The sequence below is a fragment of the Cricetulus griseus genome, chromosome 2, assembly GCF_003668045.3.
Source record: "Cricetulus griseus strain 17A/GY chromosome 2, alternate assembly CriGri-PICRH-1.0, whole genome shotgun sequence".
In the NCBI taxonomy this organism is placed as follows: Eukaryota; Metazoa; Chordata; class Mammalia; order Rodentia; family Cricetidae; genus Cricetulus; species Cricetulus griseus.
The window spans coordinates 310,568,021-310,591,536 of NC_048595.1; the positions used below are offsets into that span (position 1 = coordinate 310,568,021).

At 40.4% G+C, this 23,516-nt stretch overlaps 1 protein-coding gene across 1 annotated transcript in view; it reads left to right on the forward strand.

Moving 5' to 3' along the window:
• The window catches only part of Acot12 (acyl-CoA thioesterase 12), a 34,522-nt gene that overhangs the window by 4,044 nt on the left and 6,962 nt on the right, over positions 1-23,516 (forward strand). Inside the window, exons 2-11 of the mRNA XM_035440491.1 lie at positions 3,610-3,679; positions 6,845-6,905; positions 9,366-9,467; positions 12,286-12,421; positions 18,619-18,775; positions 19,324-19,443; positions 20,130-20,280; positions 20,789-20,844; positions 21,133-21,196; positions 22,031-22,114. Of these exons, the coding sequence (XP_035296382.1) occupies positions 3,610-3,679; positions 6,845-6,905; positions 9,366-9,467; positions 12,286-12,421; positions 18,619-18,775; positions 19,324-19,443; positions 20,130-20,280; positions 20,789-20,844; positions 21,133-21,196; positions 22,031-22,114 (1,001 nt within the window). The remainder of the gene's footprint in view (positions 1-3,609; positions 3,680-6,844; positions 6,906-9,365; positions 9,468-12,285; positions 12,422-18,618; positions 18,776-19,323; positions 19,444-20,129; positions 20,281-20,788; positions 20,845-21,132; positions 21,197-22,030; positions 22,115-23,516) is intronic.

Consider the following 23,516-nt stretch of genomic DNA (forward strand, 5'->3'; position numbering starts at 1 on the left):
TTCAGAAAAGAGAAAGCTGGGAAGGCAAAGCATCCTGCCTGTGATCCTGGACCAGGTGTCTGGCACACTTTGAGTTCTGTGTATATAGGACAGACTCCAAACCTCCTAGTAAAGACCAAAGAAAGTGAAGGGACCATGTCCATCTCTAAAATGGCAGGGTTTATAGTTGGGACTTAGTAAACAGAACTACTTGTTTTGTCAAGAAAACAACAAAAGCAAACCAATTCTTTTCAAAGAGCTCATCAGAACCCACTATTTCAACAACAAATCAACAATGGCTTTGAGATAATAGAAAGCATTTACATACAAATAAGCAGGCAAACACGATTCATTCTTGAAATATTATCAATAGAGACCAATCTATAGATGACATTGATGCTATAATTAAAATTCAAGGACTTCAATGTAGCTATTTTAGTTATACTCAAGGAAATTAATAATGTTACTGTAAAGAACAAAAAAGGTAATAAACCTCAAAAGGAGAAATAGAAAGTGTTTTATGAAGACAACATGGAAACTCAATAGTTGCAAACTGTAACATCTGAAATTTAAAATATACTAGATAGATATCCTTAGCTACTGAATGAAAATAGATGGGGAAAAAATATATATATATATATTGCTAATATTGTAATCTTGCAAACAACCAAAAACTGGGGGTTATGGTCCAGTGGTATAACACACTTGCCTAGCATGCATGAAGTTAGAATTAAATTCCTGGAACCACACACACATACACAGTCTCATATGGTCATGAAAAAAATATAACACAAAGCTTTCACATCTGTATAAAGTCCCCAGAGGAGAAAGTATGAGAAACTCACCACTATTCAAAAATAATGGCTTTAATTTCCTCAATCATGCTGAAAGGCAGGTTAGATTCAAGAATCCAGAGAATACCAAATAAGATTAGTATAAAAATTTTCACATAGGCATATTCTAATCAGACATGTTTAAGAGATCCTTAAAAGCAACCTGAAGGGGCTGTACTCAGTGTAGGAGAGCAATGGCTAAAATTACCACCTACCTCATTGGCAACAGCAGAGACCTGGTTGGTCCATGTGCATTAGCGTTTGCAGCCAAATGGTTACAGCAGAGATCAGAAGACAATGAACAATATCTAGCAATAACAGTTCTAAAACGATGACAAGCAAGAGCCTCCAGGCCGACTCAGGGTCTGCTCTTGGCCTTCCCTCTAGCTCCATCTCAGCCCTCCTTCTCATGTCTCCATTCTAGCCCCAGAAGCTATCCTCACGATCACTGGAATCCAACCTTCCTTTCCAGTCTCCTCTCTCATCTGTTCCACTCCAGTTCATCCTTTAGATCTGGGCTCAAGAACCCTCTAAGTGGACACTTTGGCTTATTCCATCATTGCTCAGCTAATCTGCTTCCAATTTTCCCTAGGAAATTAGTAATATCCCTAAGTTTGCTACTGCATGAAACTATGAAGGGCAATCAAAATGTAAGGACCAGAACAATCGGGTCCATATCCTCTAACTGGCATACTTGGAAAATGAGCAAAAGATAATGTATAGTTATGTGCAAAAGCAAGTGACCTTATGTTGACACTTCATACTTTTATCTTTTCTTTCTTGCTGGTTCCTGCAAGTTTGCAGTAAAAAGTATGGCTGTCGGGGCCCACATTCAGTGAGGCACTCCCTGAGACCTTTTTCAGTTTCATCTATCTATCTGTCTTCTAGAATTCCTATTCTATATAGTCAAAAACTACTCAAACGATTATTTGAACCTTTCTAGAATTGAATGTCCTCATTTAAAGATGGGATTAATGACAGTACTAGCTCCCTGTGATTGACATGTGTGGCTTGGTGCATGACCAATGAGAAATGCTTAGTTACTGGTGTTACCTGCTGTTGATTCTCCCTTGTCCCTCATACAGTCTAGTACTGTGCTCTGTAAGCATACTAATCACCTGGAAAATGCAATACCTCTCTACGTTCTTATTGGCTACTACATTAACCACTATTATTTCAACCACTTAAAATTGGTGTACACAATCATACTTTATTAATAAGAATACTTTGGGTAAACTCAGCAGCCTGTACCTTTATGGACTGAGTGTTACTAGGCACTGTTGTGTCAATGTTTTATAGCGTGTTTTTTAAACATTCAGTGCTTCTCTGGGAAATGTCAGCTCTAAGCATACGGACTCAGAACGGATCTGTAATGGCCCTTTGAGCAGACTGATAAAAAGCTGGTACTGATCCTGCTTAACACCTAGATGCCAGCCAAGTGTACCTCATGTTTGCTGCACTGGCTTTAGCTGAGCCCACCCTAACAGGCCTAGAGTTTGACAACTCCATATGCTGTCTTTTTGTGGGATTGTTTTGTAACTAACATACCTTTTCCCTGCCCATTGCTCTCACACAGAGTTCCAAAATGGTTAATTTCTCCCCTGTCTTTACCCGAGATGATCCATTAACACTTAGATTGTACCATTGCATGAAGCCAACAAGAATTTGGTTCAATTCACTATCACTTCTTCATAATGTGTATCAGCTGTGAAGCCTTCAAATTTAAGAATGAAGCTGAAATTTCTTCAATGAAAGCCAGTGAGCCATGCAAGGTGATGCTCATTGTAAAACATTGCACTCCAAATGGCTAAGGCATGTGAGGTGGAGGGAGTGGGGGGGGGCGAGAGGTCAGCTTGGGCTGTGAAGTGAGTTCCTCACCAACCTAGCCTGTATAGAAAGACTTTGTCTCAAAAAAAAAAAGAAAGAAAGAAAGAAAAGAAAAGAAAAGAAAAGAAAAGAAAAGAAAAGAAAAGGTCATTGAGAATCTTTTTGGATTTTGACTGAACACCTCTCTCAAAAACAAAGCTGGCAGAAACACACATCAAAACCTTTTCCAGATAGCATAAAATCCGGTATTTTTATGTTATGAAAAACCAAAACCAATAATCAAAACAATTCTGGAAAAATTAAGTGCAGATATAGACCATGGAAAATGTTGAGTGCCTCTTCACTGTTGCTGCTCCCCTTAGCAACACTCTCCTTCATGTCTCCAACATTGTATGGACAGCAAATTGGTATCAATTTGGTAATAATAAATGAGAAACACAGCCTGCCTGCCTCCTGTGTATCCCTGATTCCCAGAGACAACCCCCTTTGCTGTGGGAGGCGATCTCAGTGGCCCCCAGATATGCCATGCTGAAATGGCATGCTCGAAGTCCTTAGAGATTTAAATATATCCAGCTACAAGTTATGAGAGACAGTGACTGTAACTTTGATGTTTATTTAGAAAACAAAAGAAAGTAATACTTGATAGTAATATAACAATATTTAGAGTCATCAAAAACTTGCTAGAATTGTTACGTATAGCTGCCAGATTTCCCGAGTATTGGTCTTAAAGTTCAAATTTAGAGATTCCTAAGTTAAAATCAGGAGAAACAGTAGTGGTCATCACACCATAGAAACAACATAGAGAGCAAAGGCCTGCTTGAAATACAGATCATCCCAAATGGGTGGGCACCGGGGTGCTGGGATGAGAGAGGGAATGTGTTATCAGAACAAGACTGCTTCAATTCATTCCTTCTTCCCTTTGCCAAAACATTTCATGGGAGCTACTAACATGGCACACTGTTTTTTGAAGCTGAAAAACATGCCGGGATTTCCTGTGTCACCGCCTCAATGGATGACATTCTGTTTGAGGACACAGCTAGGTAAGTGGTGTTGCTCTGTTCAGTCCCTGTGGATTTACTGGTTCATTTGCAGCACATATTTATTGCACCTTGTTCAATTGGAGTCAATGACTGTGATTCTTAGAAAACAAGAAGCACTGGACCCTCTCTAAATTAGATAAAAAAAAAAGTCCTGGTGTCCACTTGTGCTCACTATTCTCAGTACAAATTCAGTCTGTTTTGTTAAGTTACTGCCAGCATTAGATGCATTTCAGTGTCTTGTATGGCAAGCTTTCTATCATCTCATCTCTAATGGCTCTTTTTCCTGAGTGACAGGTGACAATAAGTATCTCTGGGTTGGTGCAATGCACATACTAACTCGTGTGTGTAAGTAAAGTACATCCTAAGGAACATTTTATACATGAGTGTGCTTATATGCTTTAATAGTCCTATGGAAGAGAACATCAAGTCAGACATTAGATTTATTTATTTCTAAGAAATTATTTATTTATTTATTTATTTATAATAAAATTAGAAATCATATGATGTATCACAAGAACTCATTGCTAACCTGAGAGAAAGATCAGCTCACACATGTTCTTATCCCTTTGTGGGCTTTCCCATATGTGAATTATTCTGAAGTAAATTCCAGTCATGATTTGTAAATAATTCAGTAAATACTCATAAATACCAAGGTTCTTCTTAAAATCACTACATAGTCACAACCACTGCATTTGAAGTTACTTAAAGAACTCTTTTCTAGATGTGTTAAATTGCCATGGAAACAGAGTCCAGTTCGACTTCCGTCTAGGTCTTAAGATTGCATTTTATTTTTGTTGTATCTGATTTAAAACATTTGCAAGAAGGAGGTTCCCAATGTGGGAAGAAATATTTCCCTCTGGGAAACTTAGTTTCTGTCTCACTGCTTCCCAGGCTTCTTTCTCTCTCTTAAGTATCTACCTTTTTTTCTGATAATTACCCATTTTCATTAAAATATAACTGAGTATTTATTCATATTCCTTAAGAAATAAAATCCAATATCTGATAATATCTGTGTCACTTTCTCCACTTTTTCCATATAAGAGTCCACCCATAAAATCACCCTAGTGCAATGCACACAGCTGTTCATCATTCAGCAGACACGTTCATATTCACTGTATAGATCCCTAATTCAATTGGTCCTCATCAGTAAACACTGAATTGCTTTTGCTTTTACAGGTAATGATTAAATATATGGATTTATGTGGTGTGTATTCATATTTTTGCTAGTGTATTTTGGAACTAGATCCCTAAAAACAGAACTGTTGCATCAAAATGCAAATGCATAGGCCATTTTATTCAACATTACCTAAGTCTTCTCTCTCTCTCTCTCTCTCTCTCTGAAGGTTTTTGTATGACTTTTATCACTCTCTAAATTAGTGAAATTCATCTAAAAATTTAGAAATGCATACTAACGTACTGATTTGTTCAGATTTCCAACACAAGAATTACTTGTTTAAAGATATATGTCTATGTACATAGGTACAGTGCTTCCTTTATTTTTAGTTTTCCTGCCTAGATTGTTACAGCTTGCAAGACACAGTATATAGGGCCACCTTCCAAGCTGTGTGGTTAGCCCTTTCATTTCTCAACCTTCTTCCTCTTTTTGCCTGACCTTTTCAGGCAATGAAAATAGTTAAGGTTTCTCCTTCTGAAATATTGCTTTCAATCCTAGTTGATTTGCATATCTAACTTTCCTAGAAATATGTGCACAAAGGCATTTAGTAGATATGGTCACTCTTCCAGGAAAACCAACTGACTTACCTAATAGTCTGTCCTTAATATATCTGAAAGAGCCTCTCTGCCGTGATTAAAGTAGAACTAATTGCTATCCTTTCTAGGAGCCCAAATAGCACCATGTTTCCAAGGCTTTGAACTCAATTAAGACTGGGGTTTGAACCCTGGCCCAGCTAGTTGCTGGCTATATCACCATTTAAGCTCAATTCCTATTGAGAGTAAAATGGGAATCGTCATGTCAAGCTCACAGGGTTATTGCCCAGTGAGTGGCATGCTGCTCACTGTGAGTCAAAGCATTTGACATGCTGCCTTGGATTGTGCCAGCATTCATAAAGCATTCATTTTGTCACTGATGTGACCACATTGAGGGACAGTACATCATTTAATGACAAAAGTTCTATTGTCGGTGAATTTTTAGTTGTTCTTTTCTATGCCTTTGGGTTTGTGTTTCTCTGTATCTGTGCCTTTATCTTTATCTCTGTATCTTTACTTTATCAAGCTCAGGAGCCCTAACTCATTGATCATTGACTACACCTTAGTTCAATGCCACCATTTGTCAAAACCCAGTGAACAGTGTGAATTAGAAAGAGCAGTGGTTTTTCTAGGAAAGTTAGATATACAAATCAACTAGGATTGAAAGCAATATTTCAGAAGGAGAAACCTTAACTATTTTCATTGCCTGAAAAGGTCAGGCAAAACAGAGAAGAGGAAGGTTGAGAAAGGAAAGGAATGACCACACAGCTTGGAAGGAGAAAAGGTGATGGGGTCGGGTAGAGCATACAAATACAAGAGAATAGGGGAAGCCATGACAAAGTGGCTCAAATGGAGTTGGGTGGATGTAGGAATCAAAAGGGCCTACATTGGGCAGCTCTTAATGAAGGCATCAGTGACCCAAAGACTTGACCTCAAAGTTTTCAGAGTTCCAGTAATAGTGAGGAGTAGGTGGGCTGAGGAGCTGCTCTGAGGGCCCAAGTCTACGTTGGAAGCTGACTGATGACCTGGCTTGTTTCTTTGTGTTTGCTGGTATGTTTGCTTATTAGCTAATGTTTTAAAGTAAGCATCAGTGGAACAGGTCTACCTGTGTACTTCCCCGAATTTCCTATGGGGAACAGAGGCTATACACAAAAGTATCTATTGCAGATAGGGTCACCTTGTACACTGTCCTTGCAAAAGCTCTTTTCTGATTAAATAGAGGGAATGTGTTAACATTATAGGCATGATTTAAATGTTAACATCTGTTCTGAAGGCCTGTCTTTTCTGTTAGCTTTAACCTGAATGTTTCATATATGAGTATTATCAGCAGGTTAAGGTGGAATTGCTTTATGCCAGTTTAAGGTGGAATTGCTTTATGCCACATGTGTCTGCTAAATCTCTAAGTCTAAAATGAAATGTGATAGGATTTCTGAGACCTTTCTTTCTTTTTAATAACAGAATTGGACAAATTATCACCATCAGAGCAAAAGTGACTAGAGCATTCAGCACAAGCATGGAGGTGAGTGGCACCCTTTCCTTGGGGCTGCTTGATGGAGGATGTGTCTTCAATGCTTTCAGAGCACAGAGTAGGAGGCCTGGAACATGCCTGCAGCTGATAGGATCCTAAATTTCAAAAGCCTTAAATCTGTAATCAGACACACAGGTGAATGCTAAGGAGCTGATGTACCCTACCCAATCCTGCCACTCACATTCAGTGTGACACCAAATACTATAGAAAGATACAGGCAAAGTGAACATGCAAGAGGGAAGGGGATTTGTGTGTGTGGTGTGTGTGTGTGTGTGTGTGTGTGTGTGTGTGTGTGTGTGTGTGTGTGTGTGTGTGTGTTTTACAAACTATAAATTTTATTTCTTACTTCTTACAATACTATTACCCACACTGTATGTGTCCATCTCCTTACACCTCCATCCCCTTGCAGTGTGAACCTTTGCCTCTTCTAGGGCACTATGGATGTCTCAGACTTGGTGAGGTCTACCTAGAGAGAACTCAGAAGATTCCTAAAGTGTGGAAGATGTAGAGGCATTCACCTCATAGCTCCCTAGGGTGTGGTGGTGTCCTCCGAAGCTATTCTGGTCTGGCTTTGTGAGATTCATGCTGCTTTTGGTATCAACCCAAAGACCCACAGAGAACACATGCAGGTTTCCAGAATTCTCTCTTTATATAGATATCTCAATTCTGGTACTCTGCCCAACAAATCCCAGATCCTTGATCTATTTGATCTCTGCTTCTTCGGCTCAGCAGCGGTGGGTTTCCCTTCCCTTACTATCATCTGGGAATTACCTCCAGGATGAGAGGAAATGTTACATTCCTTTCATTGGTTTTCCTGTCCTGGGGCATCATAGCCCTTGTCACCTATTTCCCATATATAGAAATAGTTGCTTCCAATTGATAGCATTGGAAGAGGGGGAGGGAGCTACAGGAATGAGAAGGGAAGAAGAGGAAGGATGCAGAGGTCATGAGGGAGCAGAAAGGTTGAGTCAGGTGAAGAATAGAAGAAAGGGTATGTGATAGGTAGGGTTTTAATTGGGGGGGTAGGAGAGGCAGGGAGGGAGAAGGAAACTGGGATTGTCATGTAAATCAATCGTGTTTCTAATTCAAATTAAAAAATGATAAAAAAATAAAAAATAAAAAGTTGCTTCCTATACCTTTATCTAGTTTTCTTCTTCTTTTCATTGATTATAATTCCAGCCTTATCTAGTCTTAACATAGTTAATTCCCTATGCCATGTCTCTGAGACATGTGTTCATCACACACACCTCAGTCAACTGTCCTGGTAGCTAAGAGTGTCTGAACTTTAACACTCCAGTGTTGTAGCTAGGCTTTTCCTGCTTATGTTTTATTTTATTCTTCCTTGTGTATTTCTCTAAACATGAACATCCATGTGGGTGAGTGTTGCTTATAGAGATGAAGAGTAATTGGTTTGTGCTTGATTCATTGCCATCCAGTTAACTTGAGATTTACCATGCAAATACCAAGTTCTGTTTAAATTAAGTGACTTGAAGTGAATCATGGGTTATTGATTGATTATTTTTGTACACAGTGTTCCTGGCGAGGATGTAGAAATACACGTACTTTATCATTCATTACTCAGGGCTGAACTGAGATGCCCCAGGTTGCCCATTACTCTCAGAAGATAGTATTACTTATCATGGTGAGATATGAGGAGAGTATTTATTAGTCCAAATCTAAAGGCGTTTTTCTGTGGAGTGCAAGTCTGCAGAACCAGCTTCAGGGCTCTTCATGCAGAGGGAGAGCCACCCACAGCAGAATCCTTACAAAATGCCTCAGTCACTTGCTGACTGCTCTAGAAAAAAACAATCCTAATAAACCAAATCGAAGCTAACAGAAATTCTTCCCCTGTTATTGTGGGGTATAAAATGTAATGACTAAAGGTTAAAAATAGTTATAGTTTCTCTCTCTGGTAGGCCATCTTGTTCTTGAGAGAGAATTTACTAGTAATATGATTTTAAAATGCTTATTGTAGCAAGGCAAACTTTTAAGAATTAGAATGTAGAACTTCAAATGCAACATATTTATAATGTATGTAAACATCGATGTGTACCTTGTATGTACAGTTATAAATACACATCCAATATCACTTGTATGCATGTATATAATATTACATTGTATATATGTAATATAACATGTGCAACTGGAAGAAAATTAACCTAAAAGTTAGTAAGTATTCCTTCTGGGTAATGGGTCTTATATAACATTTTCTAGATACCTGGATCCCACGTATTTTTCATGGCAAGTGTACATATTCCCACATTCAGAAGAGTTTCATTTGCCATAGTGCAGAGATCATCACTGAAGTGGTAGTGTCACTTACAGATAAATTAAAATGCTTATGTAATTTAAAAACTGGAAGACAGGGTTGGAGAATTGTGTAACTGCATTTTGGGTGTTGCAGTTGAAATCTGTTATCTGGATGACTGATGGCTTGTTTTCTTCCTTCAGATCAGTATCAAGGTCATAGTACAGGACAAGTTCACTGGCCTTGAGAAGCTCCTCTGTGTGGCTTTCTCTACATTTGTAGTTAAACCAGTTGGAAAAGAAAAGGTAAATTTCCCACATGAACAGGTAACCCTTCTTGTAAGCCAGGGACATAGGAATAACTGCTTCAGAATTATTTTGCTGCTTACTGTTAGACTCACTTCCTGAAGATTTTTTATTCATTTTGATATTTATTGGTATTATTCTGTGGCAACATCATAGAGCTGAATTGGAAGATCTTTTGAGAGGAATACTTTAAAGAAAAAAGTACGAGATTTATGAAAGAGAAAAAACGGTGCTTTAAATTATCTGGAAGTCATATCTACTCCTTTAAAATATTGCTTACTGGGTTAGTTCTTTTTTTGGCTATGGAGTTCAAAATTAAGCTGAACTTAAAAAAAAAAAAGCAGGAAAATTTCAGCAAGTATTCGAAAGTCACAGCCCAATCATTTTTTAGCCCTTGAGGAAAGTGTCAAAGTTGCTGAGTTAGGAAAGTTTAAAAGTCAACTTTAGGGCATCTGACCTGAAAACACCCTTGAAAGAGACACTGTGTCCTCATACATTTTTCAGCTCCCACCCACCCAGAGCCCTACTTCAGGTGCTCCATGCCAAGAGGTTCCTCCATGTCACTTCTATTTAGAGCTAGGGTGCGTAGGGGAAATCAACACATTTGAAAAATGTAATAATTCAAATTATAATGTAAGTATTTCATTCAAGAACGATCGAAGAATAGGCGAACATGACTTCTAAGCACTTGCTATTGATGAGGTCTCCTGCTTATGCCTCCCTCTTGCCCGACATCCTCCTCACAGTGGCTACTATGCCAACACAGCTTGAACAAAGCCATGCTTCCACTGCAGCCAGCAAAGGTGGCCATGCTTTACAGTCACTCCACACCTAGGCAGATGGCACAGCTGGGCTGGCAAGTGACCCCACAGAATGTTGGTACCTGGAGTACCTTCTGTAATATAGGCCTCATATTATAGTGCTGCAGGCAAATTCCCATTGCCAAAGGGTGCTGCTTTCCAAACTGAAGTGCACATCTGCTAATTATATTATCTAGAAAATGAAATTGCAGCTTCCCAGGACATAAGTTGGACCTAATGAGTCATGGACAAAGCATCACAGAGACCTTGTGTTCATGAAAATATTAGCAGCAAGAGAGGTCTTGCCAGCCTTTAGTTTCTTCTTGATTCTTTCAAAAGTCTTTAAACTTTTCACAATGAGAGTGTTATGGGGATGGGTACTGAGTTCCCATACTTGATAGCAAATGACAGGATAGAGGATCCTTTGCTTCATATGGAAGAAGAGGCCATTTTCCCCCTCCAGCCTCATACTTCTCATTCTGGATATAGGAACAAGTGGAATAGGCACATTGGCACACCTCAGTCCCATCTCTATAGAGACAAGAACTGGCTTCCAAGAGCCATTCTGGGAAGCCAGCTACCTTGTGGTGCTATGACAACTGGCTACTTCAGTCAACATCAACTGCAAAGCACCTTTCCCAGATCAATCAATTTTCCAGTTAGTACCTTCTTATTTGGTACCACATCATGTGGAGAGGCATGAAAGTCTGTGGTTTGGTTTGAACCACAAGAAATACTAGCATCTCTATCCAAAGTGAGTTCATTCCAGGATAAAACTGGCAATGATTAACAAAATTTGGTTCAGCAGTTGCACAGGCCAAGTAATTAGAAGGGCCCACAAGACTAGACTGTGTGGAAGGAATGAGGCAGCAGAAAGATGGCCCAGAGACCTTCAGAGGGCTTCAGCTTCCAGGCAGCACTTTCTCTCAAATTGATTTTCAGGCACACAAAATGTACTTTGTGGACTAGGAGTCATCATGATGGATGCCAGGGTCTTCTCCTCAGAGGAGCCAAGGTACAAATTTCCCAGGCTACCTAATATATTCTGCTGATCATACAAACAACATGTGCCATTGTGAAGAGTCACTGTCAATCCACACATTCCTGACCAATGAGACAGGCAACTCAGGGAACCTTGGACTTTAAACAGCACATTACAAGTCACTAGATTTTTCAGCCTTATCTGGGTAAAGGGTCAAGTTCAGACTGGAGGTACCCTGAAGCTGCCAAGAACTTTTACACACAGAACTAGCATGTGGGCATCAGTGGGGGATCTGGAACCTGGACACTGCACCCCAGGTTTCTGGAGGGTCGCTGAAACATTACGCTGACTTATCGATTCATTCAGTTTACTTATTAGACACTGTTTTGACTATGTGATGAAGTTTCCAAATTAGAATATTTCTTGGTGCAAGATAGTTTTCTCTAGAATGCCTTTATTACCTCCCCTTGATCTCTTAATTTTGAAAAAAAAATCAATAAAAATTCAGGGGAATTATAGCCCCACACCTTATTCGTTGAATTCATATTTTATAGAATTTATATATATTAATTTTTATTGAAAATAGATTCTTCTTTCATACACTACATTCTGAGCACAGTTTCCCCTCCCTCCACTCCTTCTGGATCCCCACACCTGCCCGTGCTCCGCATCCACTCCGCACCCCCATTTCCTCTTCGGAGACGAGCAGGCAGCCAAGAGACAGACAGCAAAATAGGATATGACAAGGCAAAAGTACCCCTGGACTCTATAATTCCACAGAAAATGTATAAAATGAGAAAAATAAACATGGATATCTTTCAAATGAGAAATAATAAAGCCTGTTTTGATCTTTTAATTGAAAGAAATTGAAGACAATTTTTCACCAGCATGTTCCATGGAAATACCCATAAATACTTTATTTACTTGAGTTAGAAACCATATGGTATGTCATCTGCTGTTGCAAAATTCACGTTGGGCATCTATAATTTAAGGAAGCAGTAAGTGACAAATCCAAAGATAAACTCTCTTCCTCCAGGTCCATTTAAAACCTGTCATGCTACAAACTGAGCAAGAGCAAATAGAACATACTCTGGCTTCAGAGAGAAGGAAAGTTCGATTACAGCATGAGAGCATGTTCAACAACATCATGAAGGAAAGCAGCAGGTTTGATGGTGAGTAAGAATACACACAGGACCTTTCTATGGCTGTGGCACAGCAAGGGGGCTTCCTTAGAGCACATGTTTTCACACTGCGGCTTGGATGATACTAGATCTGCTTTTTGACCCACCCAGGCAGTAGAAAAGAAAAGGACTGGGTATTCAGACTATCCATGGTGGTGATCTAGACCGCTAGACTAGAATTCCTCTGGAGGAGGAAGTGGGCAGCAAGAGACAAGGTCTGGGTGGTTATTAGCAATCAAGCCCTTAGTAGCATGAGAGATGAAGGGGTGGTGACCAGGGCACATTGATATGGAACTTCACAGGTTACTAAGCAATTGCTCATCCAGGACTTCATTTGAACCATATACCTTCTCAGCACAGAAGAGAAACTCCAAGCAGGAAGAAGCCTGCTGGAGGACCAACGTGATAAGAATGGAAGAGAAGGAGTTCATTAATAATTCCTAGTGCTTTCCACACTGACTCTTGAGTTTTCCTGTAGCAGTTTCCTGAGCTCTTTGCTGTCATAGTTCTCCTTCCAACTTCTCACCCTTTCTCTGTATTTGACTCCATCTCTAAAATGCCAAGAGAGAACGTAGTGTGAGAGAGGAAATGGAAGAAAGCAGGCCAGGGGGCTAGAGAAGCCGATAGAAGTTCCAACTCCCCTGACTCTGAAGGAGGGCACTGAAAAAGGGAAAGGGGAGAAGAGGACAAGAAGAGGTCAGGATAGATTGAGGAGAATGGAGAGGACAAGGCACACATGCAAAGGCCAGAGGTGAGAAGAGGTAGCATGTCGGAAGTATGGAGGCCTCATGATGACCAGAGGGACTATCAGGGTCATGGGACAACCCCACAGAAGCCCATTGGGTAGGAGAGAAATTTTCCAAGATTTCTGCCTTGAGAAGATGGTTCTAGTTCAGTCTTCAGGGCCTTCAACATCAATGGCATTGTTTTCCAGGACAGAAAAACTTGGTCATGATTGAAGGCTGATTGGGATGATTGATATGGTCATCACTGAAGTAGGAATTAACTTTAAGGGCAAAAGAGCATTTATGTTTGATGTTGTACTTCATAGTTTCTGAATATTGTTACGATTTGAAGATTTTGTAAGAGCAATATCCACTATTAGTTACAGAAGCAGAGACTTCATCATTCAATTTACAGTGCTTAGAAGTGTTTCTTTAAAAAGATGGTCTTGGTCCCAAGATGTGTTTTAGATGCTTTTTTCCTAAGGACTGAAGTAGCTGAACCGTGAGAATACTCTTAAGGCAGACAAGACAACCATTAATAAAAAACAAAACCAAAAAGGCAATGGGCCCAAGTCCACCTTGTTGTCTTCTCAACACTAAAGCTCCAGGAAGGAAATGAGATGGCAAAGACCCTCACATCTGCTTCAGTCTTAACTCAGGGAAATGACAGGAGTTAATATGGATCCTAATGAGTCTGTGCAGTTACCCTACCTTAACTGGCCTTCCCTTCCACGCAACCATTTCCTTCAAAAAGTGTCTCTGTCCTTCTTGCAGTTGCACCACCTGAGTTCTTAAGGGGAATGGAGGAATAAGTCACCCAAGAGTCACAAGGTTCTTCAGTAATTTCAGAAGGAAGAACACACTGATGTCTCTCTGTGTGTTCTTATCCTGGATCTTGCAAGAATTTTCTTCACCCTCTACAGTTATCACTCTCACACAAATGTCTCATGAATCATTTTCCAATGTTATAACTTGAGAACTCTAGAGCAAGAATTCTCATGAGGAAAAGTTATGCCTGGGCTGAGTGACAGGCTGGTCAGATGGTCTGGTACTTGCTAGAACAATTGAATGTATGATTGTGGATGAGATCGTGTACTGTCTTGTGGATGTCTGGATCCTTCCTTCTCAGCACCAAGAAAGAAAGAACACATCAATTGCTTAGTTCCATCCAGTATAGATGTTTAAACTCCTATCCATGTGCAAGGAACATTTTGCCATAAGAGACAAAAATGATGAATAATGCAAGGTCTTTGCACTTGACAAACTCATACCCTAGTGCTGGGTATGTGAATAGTTCTGAAATAATGTAGACAGTGTTCGAAGAAGTGTGGGGTCCAGATTCTGTGGGCCCAGGGGTCCCCTGAGAGGGTCCAGAAAGAACAACTGAGGGAGGAGCTGCAAGAAGGAAGATGAGTTAAACAAAATCTCATTGTCATTTATTTTAATTTTCCTAGGAGGCTGATCAGAGCAGATCCATGTTTGCTTCAATTTAGAATTACAGATTTTTTAAAAGCTTTTCTCTCTGATTTAACTTAATTTGTCCTAACACAGATTATCTTATATTCTTTTCAATGAAGCAACTTTTAATCCAGCTCTATCATATCAATCTGATGTTCATTTTGGAAATATTACTATTATCCATGTCACCAATGATACCACAGAATTTAGAGGCAATTTTCTTAAAGAAAGGACATTGGAGTGTGATAGGGCATGTGGTCTGTCTATTCCCTGTCCCTTAGGTCTCAGAGAGGTTGGTTTTATTTAGAAAAAATACTGTAAAAGAAGGTAGACAAGACCATCATTAGTGAACTAAGGCAGAGGTTATCAACCAGGGGATCATGACCCCTTTGGTGGTCAAATGACCCTTTTACAGTGGTTGCATATCAGATATTTACATAATGATTCATAACAGTAGCAAAATTACAGCTAAGAAGTAGCAACAAAAATAATTTTATGGTTGGGGTTACCACAGCATGTGGAAGTGTACTAAAGGGTTGCAGTGTTAATAAGGTTTCGAAGCACTGAACTAAAGGACCTATACTATCACCAGACTGATGAAGCTGTCTTCACCCTTTGGGGTGCTACATGATAGAAATGAGTGCTGTTAGAGTATTTGGGGAAGCTAATTCCAGACACTACATTTTCATAAGGAAAGTGGGAAAAATGAGGTTAGGTTTTGTAAAGGGATGATTGGAATGTGTTATTGTACCACTAGATCACTAGGGGTGAGGGAGAATTAAAGTTTGAGCTATTTGAATTGCAGTTTGTCAGTATAAAATCAGATCTTCAGAACATTGTCCTGGTTGAACCTTTCTGGATGTGCAGAATGAAAACAAGAGCTAGAATAAAATGACCTGAATTCAGGTCAAAGTTCCTGACCTAAAATATACAGGACACATGTGAAATCGACCAAACAAAATGATGAAACAATACCTTCAAAACATTCAACAGACAACCGTTGAACCTGATCACTTGGCTTGCAGAATGAGGTCTGTTTACTATAAATACTTGGCTCTAGTCAGGTCTGTGATCCTGAATTGTTCTCTGGACCTGGGGATGCTTTATTTTTTCCCCATTGATAGGCTGTTATCTACAAGAAGACACACTTCCACATGAAAGATACCTGTCCTCTGTCCACTTCTGCATGCTTGCCATAGCTGAGGCCTGTATGCGTTTAGCATGATCAAGCCTTTATTCCCCAATTTTCCTTGTGTGTGCTGCATATGTCTTCAAAAAAGTGAGTGACTTTTTCTTTAGTTGCCTCTCAGAAAAGAAGAAACTACCTAATTATGGGTGTTCTTTTTTACAACATTTCTCGGATTTTAAGATCTTCTACCAATTTTTAAATTTTTTTTGAGTTCCATTTTATCTTTTTATATTTATAATTGTAATCAGACCGATTTTAAATTAGAAACAAGCTTTTTTTACATGTCAATCCCAGTTCCCTCTCCCTTTCCTCCCCTGCCCCACCTCCAAAAGACAGTAAATGTGCAGGGTAAGGAGTTTACAAAGTGTGAGAAGGCATACAGTGAAAAAGTAAGTCTTCCTCCCACCTGTACAACATACAGTCATGCCCACGCTCTGGTAGTACAACAGTTAAATAGATTGCTATCCTGTTGTAATATAGTTTATAGATAGTTTCTAATAAACTAAGTTTATATTTTCTTCTGAATAAAAATATACAATTTGGGCAAGCAATATTAAACTGAAAATATCTCATTCAGCACTAACTCATCATGTTTTAAGAATCTCATCTAATAAAATCAATTTTGTAATCAGGGAGCAGGGTGTGGTGGCATGCACCTGAATCTCAGAGACTCTCAAGGCTGAAGGATAAAAAAAAAAGCTTCAACTCAGGAGTTCCAAGCTTGCCTGCCCAGCATAACAAGATCCCATTTCAGAAAAATAGTTAGAAACTTGTAATAACAGAAGTTAGAAGAGGTTAAGAGTTTACATACCTTTAAAAATCAGCCAGAAAACAAAACGAGTTTTCTTTATAGCAATGTGGTAGACTTGATGTCTGGGGAAAATCTACAGTTTGTTTGCAAATCCATCTCAGCAGTCACAAAGGAAGAGTAAGCAGTGATGTTAGCAATAGCTTGAGAATAGCAAAGAAGCAGAGAGAAGCTGTTCTCAACCAGGCAGGCATAGGCTCTGGGATCTGCAGGTACCCAAAACCATAGACTGGGGGAAGAGTCATGCACTTGTTTTAGGTGGAAGGGTGACCCAGGAAATCATGGGGAGCAGCAGTTCCCCAAGAACTCTCCATGAGTCCACTAGAAAAGTCCCCCCTTCAGAGAGCCCTGGTGGGGAGCCTTTCTCTCTTGGCATTAGCCTTGGATTGTATGGGGAATCGTTCCCTTTGAGATCCAGTCCCAAGTTTATCTCTGTGCAGTGTTGGTGCTAGAAATCTACAAGTGGCCGGGCATTGGTGGCACATGCCTTTAATCCCAGCATTCGGGAGGCAGAGACAGGAGGATCTCTGTGAGTTCGAGGCCAGCCTGGTCTCCAGAGCGAGTGCCAGGATAGGCTCCAAAGCTACACAGAGAAACCCTGTCTCAAAAGACCAAAAAAAAAAAAAAAAAAAAACTTAAAAAATAAAAATAGGGCTGGAGAGATGGCTCCGAGGTTAAGAGCACTGGCTGCTCTTCCAGAGGACCCGAGTTCAATTCCCAGCAACCACATGATGGCTCACAACCATCTGTAATGAGGTCTGGTGCCCACTTCTGGTGTGCAAGCATGCATGCAGATAACTGTATACATAATAAATAAATAAAATCTTTTTTAGAAAAAAATTTAAAAAATAAAATAAAAAATAATAAAAATAAAAATAAAGAAATCTACAAGTGACCTGTGTAGAAGAAGCTCACATGACCTTTAGTGTAATGTGGATCGTATTCTAGGCCCCTTGTTATCACCATCAGCATTTAAAAATCCACTGTGGAGAAGGGGCTAGCCAAGCTTCAGAGGTTTCCACAATTTCCAGGCAATAGTGCTTCTAATGAAATACCACAAGAGACTGAAATCAATAAAGACCAAAGATCTAGAAGTGACACCAGAGGCACAAAGTCTGAAGCATTAAAACTATTTCATATAAGAAGATGAAGTAACGAGACCACTGTAACCTAAGGAGTAAGAGGGGCTGGGGATGCAGTGTGGTGCTTGAGTAACTGTCAGATGTGAGGCCTTGAAGTCAACGTGTAGTGCTATTACCTACTTAATTAGATGAGAAAGGAAAGGGAATCAAAAGTATTATTTGAGAACAAAGAGATAATCTAGAATGTTTAGCAAAGAAATAAGGAGACTCTATAACAAAATATGTAAGTAACTGGTCATGGTGCCTCATGCCTGTAACCCCAGCATTTGGAAGGCCAGGGTAGGATAATAACTGCAAGTTTGAGGCTCAAATCAGGCAAGACATAGAATGGTCTGAGACTATGTATAGAGTTACTTTGATCAAAATTCTGGTGGACAGGTGGGGACCTCTCTCTCTCTCTCTCTCTCTCTCTCTCTCTCTCTCTCTCTCTCTCTCTCTCTCTCTCTCTCTCTCTCTGTGTGGTGTGTGTGTGTGTGTGTGTGTGTGTGTGTGTGTGTGTGGTGGGGGGGGTGAGATAGGGTTTCTCTATGTAGTCCTGGCTGTCATGGAACTTACTCTGTATACCAGGCTGGCCTTGAACTCACAGAGATCTGCCTGCCTCTGCCTCCTGAGTTCTGGGATTAACACCAAACCCAGGCAGGTTTCCTGTCTCTTGAAGGCTCCCTGACCCTCGATCTATTATTAACCCAGAACAAAAGTAGCTGCTTTTTATAGGAAGGCCACTCTACAGAACCCACTCACATCCTTGATGGAAGATTTTAAGGATGGTCTCATTTTTATGGAAATGAGTTGTATTTGCTGCAGGGAGAGGAAAGTCCAGGGAAGGTTCAGTGGCTGACCCCACTGTCTCTGCTGTCATTTCACAGATCCCATTTACAATGATGAAGAAGGAACAGCCACCACCATGGGCACCTCCGTTCAGAGCATTGAACTCGTTCTCCCACCCCATGCAAACCATCACGGAAACACATTTGGCGGGCAGATTATGGCATGGATGGAGACAGTAGCAACCATTTCTGCAAGGTTCTCAGTGTTGGCCTGGGAATAGGGGCATAGGAAACATGGTTGGAAGTGGTTTTCCTTTTTATAAATTATGCAAAAAAGTGAAAGTATATTTTGTAGCCTTCTTGCTCCAGGCAATTTTTTCTCTGAGGAAAAGTTTGGCTTTTAATCTATGGATAAACTCAGTGACTGGAGAAGCTGAGAAAGAACTGTGATCAGCATTGGCTGTCAGCTGTCACCCATTGTGTCTTACCCCCAATCCACAAGTCACAGTGTCCTGGGACGTTTGTCAGGAGCTGTCAGAATGAATAGGACACTCAAATGATGACAGAAAGCATTGGTTTGCTTTTGGAAGAACTTCCATAGAGAATAGACCAATGCCAAAGAACCACTATCTTCATGAGATACCCACTTCGTTCCTCTCTACACATAGTCCTCTTGAGTCAAAGGGATTGTCTACATAGAAAACGGGTTGCTTGCTTGTCTAGTGCATCCATTCAATGAATTTGTTGTTTTTGAGACTACTGTGGAAGATGTACATCTCTTTTCTTTTCCCATTGTTTATTTAGCCGCCTCTGTCATGGGCATCCCTTTCTGAAGTCTGTGGATATGTTTAAATTCCGGGGACCATCCACAGTTGGGGACCGCCTTGTCTTCAATGCCATAGTCAACAACACATTTCAGAACAGGTAACATGTGTTTCTTGTGACAATTTGGAATCATGAAGAAACTGTAGGAGTGTAGGAGCTACATCAAAATACCGTCTACTTTTAAACTTCACTCAGTACGGACTCATACTTTAGTCTTCTGCTTGTGGTTTTTCACACTCAGGAAATTGTAATGAATTGTGTTGTCCTCTAGAGTATTGGGACATGCAGCTGGCCCAGGATGGTTCCAATTGGTATTCATCACCCTAAAATAATTATTAGTTCTTTCTTCCAGTATCTATAATGGGCTTGTTGTTTATAACAGTGTGTCCAGACTACATCCCAGTTGTTTTTTGTTATCTCGGTATGTAGTGAAAAGATTTCACATAGCATTTTCTTCTTTTTAGATGTAAAAAAAGGAAGGTTAATCTCTGTTTCCAGCCAAACTTCAGCTTTTCATTCTTTTAAATCATAAAACTATTGTTTTTAAGGGAGAAAATGTGTTTTGAGCACAATTAACTAAATATGTCAATGGGTGTGTGTCCCAGTGGGAAAGGAAAATGGAACTCCCTCAGGCATTCCTACAGCACTCTCAAAGTAGATTTGAGTAGTTGGACAGGTGTGCTGGCATCAAAAGAGAAAACCCAGGGCCCTCTTGTTGCTTGGTGGGAGTGGAGGCTAACGATGTCACAGTCCTCCTTGCCCACAACCCTGCCTCTCCCTTGCAGTGTGGAAGTTGGAGTGCGTGTTGAGGCCTTTGACTGTCAGGAGTGGGCCGAGGGCCGAGGCCGCCACATCAACAGTGCTTTTCTCATTTACAATGCTGTTGATGATCAGGAGGACGTCATCACCTTCCCCAGAATCCAACCCATATCAAAGGTCAGTTGTCACCATGTGAGCTCCAGTGACCTGTGGGTGCAGAGCCCCGTGCAGCTTCCCACTGGCAACCATCTCCAAGAGGTTTGCTTTCTTCTATGCCTAACTGGGTACAACGGGCTCTTTCCTTTTCTTTTCTCCCCACATCACTCTGCTATGGACCTCCTTCTACAGTCAGTCTTTCTGAATCTGCTCTCGTGTCTAGGGCATCCTGTGCTTGATGCTTTGCCACATTCATGGGAAACCTGTCTTTCTCAACCAGGAGTCAACTTAGTGTTAGTACTCACCTCCTCTAAAAAACCCCAGAGTGAAATCTGTGTGATTTTAGTAGCAGAAATGAAAAAATCTCCACTTTGAAAAGGAAATGAAAATAGCTGTCAAAGTCGCTGAGAGGCTCAGATCTCAGGAGGAAGTTTCACAGAGACACGAGCCCCAGTTAGTCTAGGGGAGGATACCTAAGGATCGCAGTGCCAACAGATTAGAAATTGATCTGCTGTCCTCTTTCTTGAAGGATGATGTTCGACGTTATCAGGGAGCTATCGCAAGGAGGAGAATTCGCCTAGGCAGGTAAAGGAAATAAAGCAGGAGGATTTCATGGGCTTCCTCCATCTGACAAGCCACGTAACAAAAAGCCACTGCCTGGAGTCCCTGCTTGCACATAATGGGGAAGAAAGGGTCCTAATGTTCTTAAAGTTAAAAATGGTTCTTCCTGATTTCCTACCAAAGAGCACATAAAAAACAAAAAACAAAAAAACAAAAAAAACCAAAAAAACGACTTCAAATGAAGAAATTATCATGGGTCCTCTATTAAGCATAGAGAAAAAAATTGTCACTTAATATTTTAATTTTTTTCAGGAAATATGTTATTTCCCATAAAAAAGAAGTTCCACTCAGCACACAATGGGATGTAAGCAAAAAGGTAACAGTTTGACAGTTTGGAATGCTTTATCTAAACGTTACACCATCATGGAAGTAGAAACCACCTTGTTTAACAGGTCTAGGTTGTATCTACATGTGTTAGATGACAGGGTGAACAGTATAACCCTCCATTTCTAAATGATGCCAAAAAGGTCATCAGCCATGGTTATCCTACTGTCAAGTTTGAACTCTGTGAACATCTGGCATGGGATGTTTCAATCTGGTGTCTTGCCTTGATTTGCAGTGAGTGGCATGCTTATGAACTTGAACATCTGTAGAGCAAGAAAGGTTACTTGTGGCTCAGGTTCTGTGGCTAAGAGCACTGGAAACTCTCTTCCTGAGGTCCTGGGTTTAATTCCCACACCCACACAGAGGCTGACAACCATTTGTAACTCCAGTTCCACAAGATCTGATGTCCTCTTCTGGCCTCTATAGGCACGGCATACACATGGTGCACAAATACACATGCAGACAAAATATCCTTCTACATAAAATAAAAATAAACATTTTTTTAAAAAAGTAGGATTAGTCATTTAAACATTTTTGACAGTAAAATCTAATTTGGGATCCAAGTCTACTTGTCACACACATTGTTATAAGTCACACTGAAGGGCATCTGTCTCAGACTACCAAGTCAAAGCATACACAATAGATGAGTGCCTGGACTTTGAGATATAAGTTAGATATTAGTACTAGATAGTCTAGTTTATATTCAGCATTATCACTTTGGCTCAATATACACCTCCTCCAACACTGGCCATTGTTGAAGTAGAAAAGATTGATCCCAAGGCTATATGTTGAACACCTAGCTTTAATTTTTGTGTGTGTGTTTTAGGGATCCCTAAGTAACACCAATGTGGAGGCTCTCAAAAATCTGGCATCCAAAAGTGGCTGGGAAGTTACCACCACATTGGACAAGGTGAGTGCCCAGTGTTTGTGCTGCTCCTGCCCATAGCAAATTAAAGCTAGCATTGTGGTCAGGATTTTGAGGCTCTCTGCTTCTCCGCTGGAGGGACAGCAGTTTTTAAGAGGTGGGCCCTGGGCCTTCCTGCTGGGTTGACTTAGAATACTGTCCCCTGCCCTCCTGCCTCTTGGCAGGCCTGGGTTCTCATATCCACCTCTCACCTCTCACTCCGGGCTCCCATCTACCCACATCTGACGATCTTGATGAGCCAGGACAAATACTTCTGTAAGTCCTTTCTTGACCTAGTGCTCTTTTCTCTCTAGTAGCTCATTCCATCGTGACATCTCTAAAACTAATCTGTCTTTGAATCCTTTTCTGTCTTGTGATGCTTTGGCCATAGTTGCTGTGGGTTGGTATTCGAAATTTAGGTTTTCAATGATTTTTTTCCAAACAGATAATAAACCTTTTAAGAAGGAAGCCTTGTCTTGATTTCTTTGTATCCCTCTTAGCATACAATTTTGGCACATTATCAAGTTGAAATAAGTGTATATCATCTGGGCCTTAATTTTCAGACATTGGAGGACTCTTGGAAGTCAATGTCCACATTCACTAGACTCTAAATCTGCTCACCCACTGTATTCCCAGACCATGGTAGATGGTAGTGTCTGACACTTGGAAGATGATCGGGATTGCCAGCTTTAGGGTATGTCTGCTATGACTGCTGTTCAGTCAGTGAAACACTAGCTTAGGCACTCAAGTGTCCTGACTGCCGTGAAACAGTCCAAATTTGCACTTGTTGTCCCATCATAACTTTAGTCATGCCTCAGTGTTTCAGTGTGGATGGGCACCAAACAAGCCTCTTATTCTTAGAATCTAAGTAAATTCGAAGGCTACTTCCTTTGCCATTTTCAGTTTTCGCTGTGACTTCTGGGTATCTCTTTTTTGTTGTTGTTTGTTTTGGCTATCTCCTTGTCTGTACTGTTGAATGCCCTCTAGATCCAGCTCGGCTCCCATATCTACTGGGCTTGGTGATGCAAGAACAGTATTAATAACTAAAGCATTGGTTTCTCACTATTGCTCATAAAAGGTTCCCCAATGCTTTCTTTCCTTGATTTGAAATATCTCTCTCTCTCTCTCTCTCTCTCTCTCTCTCTCTCTCTCTCTCTGTCTCTCTGCTAGCTTCTGAGCATCCCCAACAGGGTTTAATGACCCCCACCCCAACAGTCTTACTCTGTTGCTAAACCCAGGGTCTTTCTACATTTTCCTCCCAAGAGCTTTGGATTATTAGTATGTACCACAGCCAGTTTTTTACTCTTATTTTCAATGTAATTGGTTTGGAAGTCATACAAGAAGCCAGAGACAAATCTAGAAACAGCATACACACACATGAAATTGCTTAAGGATAATCTAAGGGAGT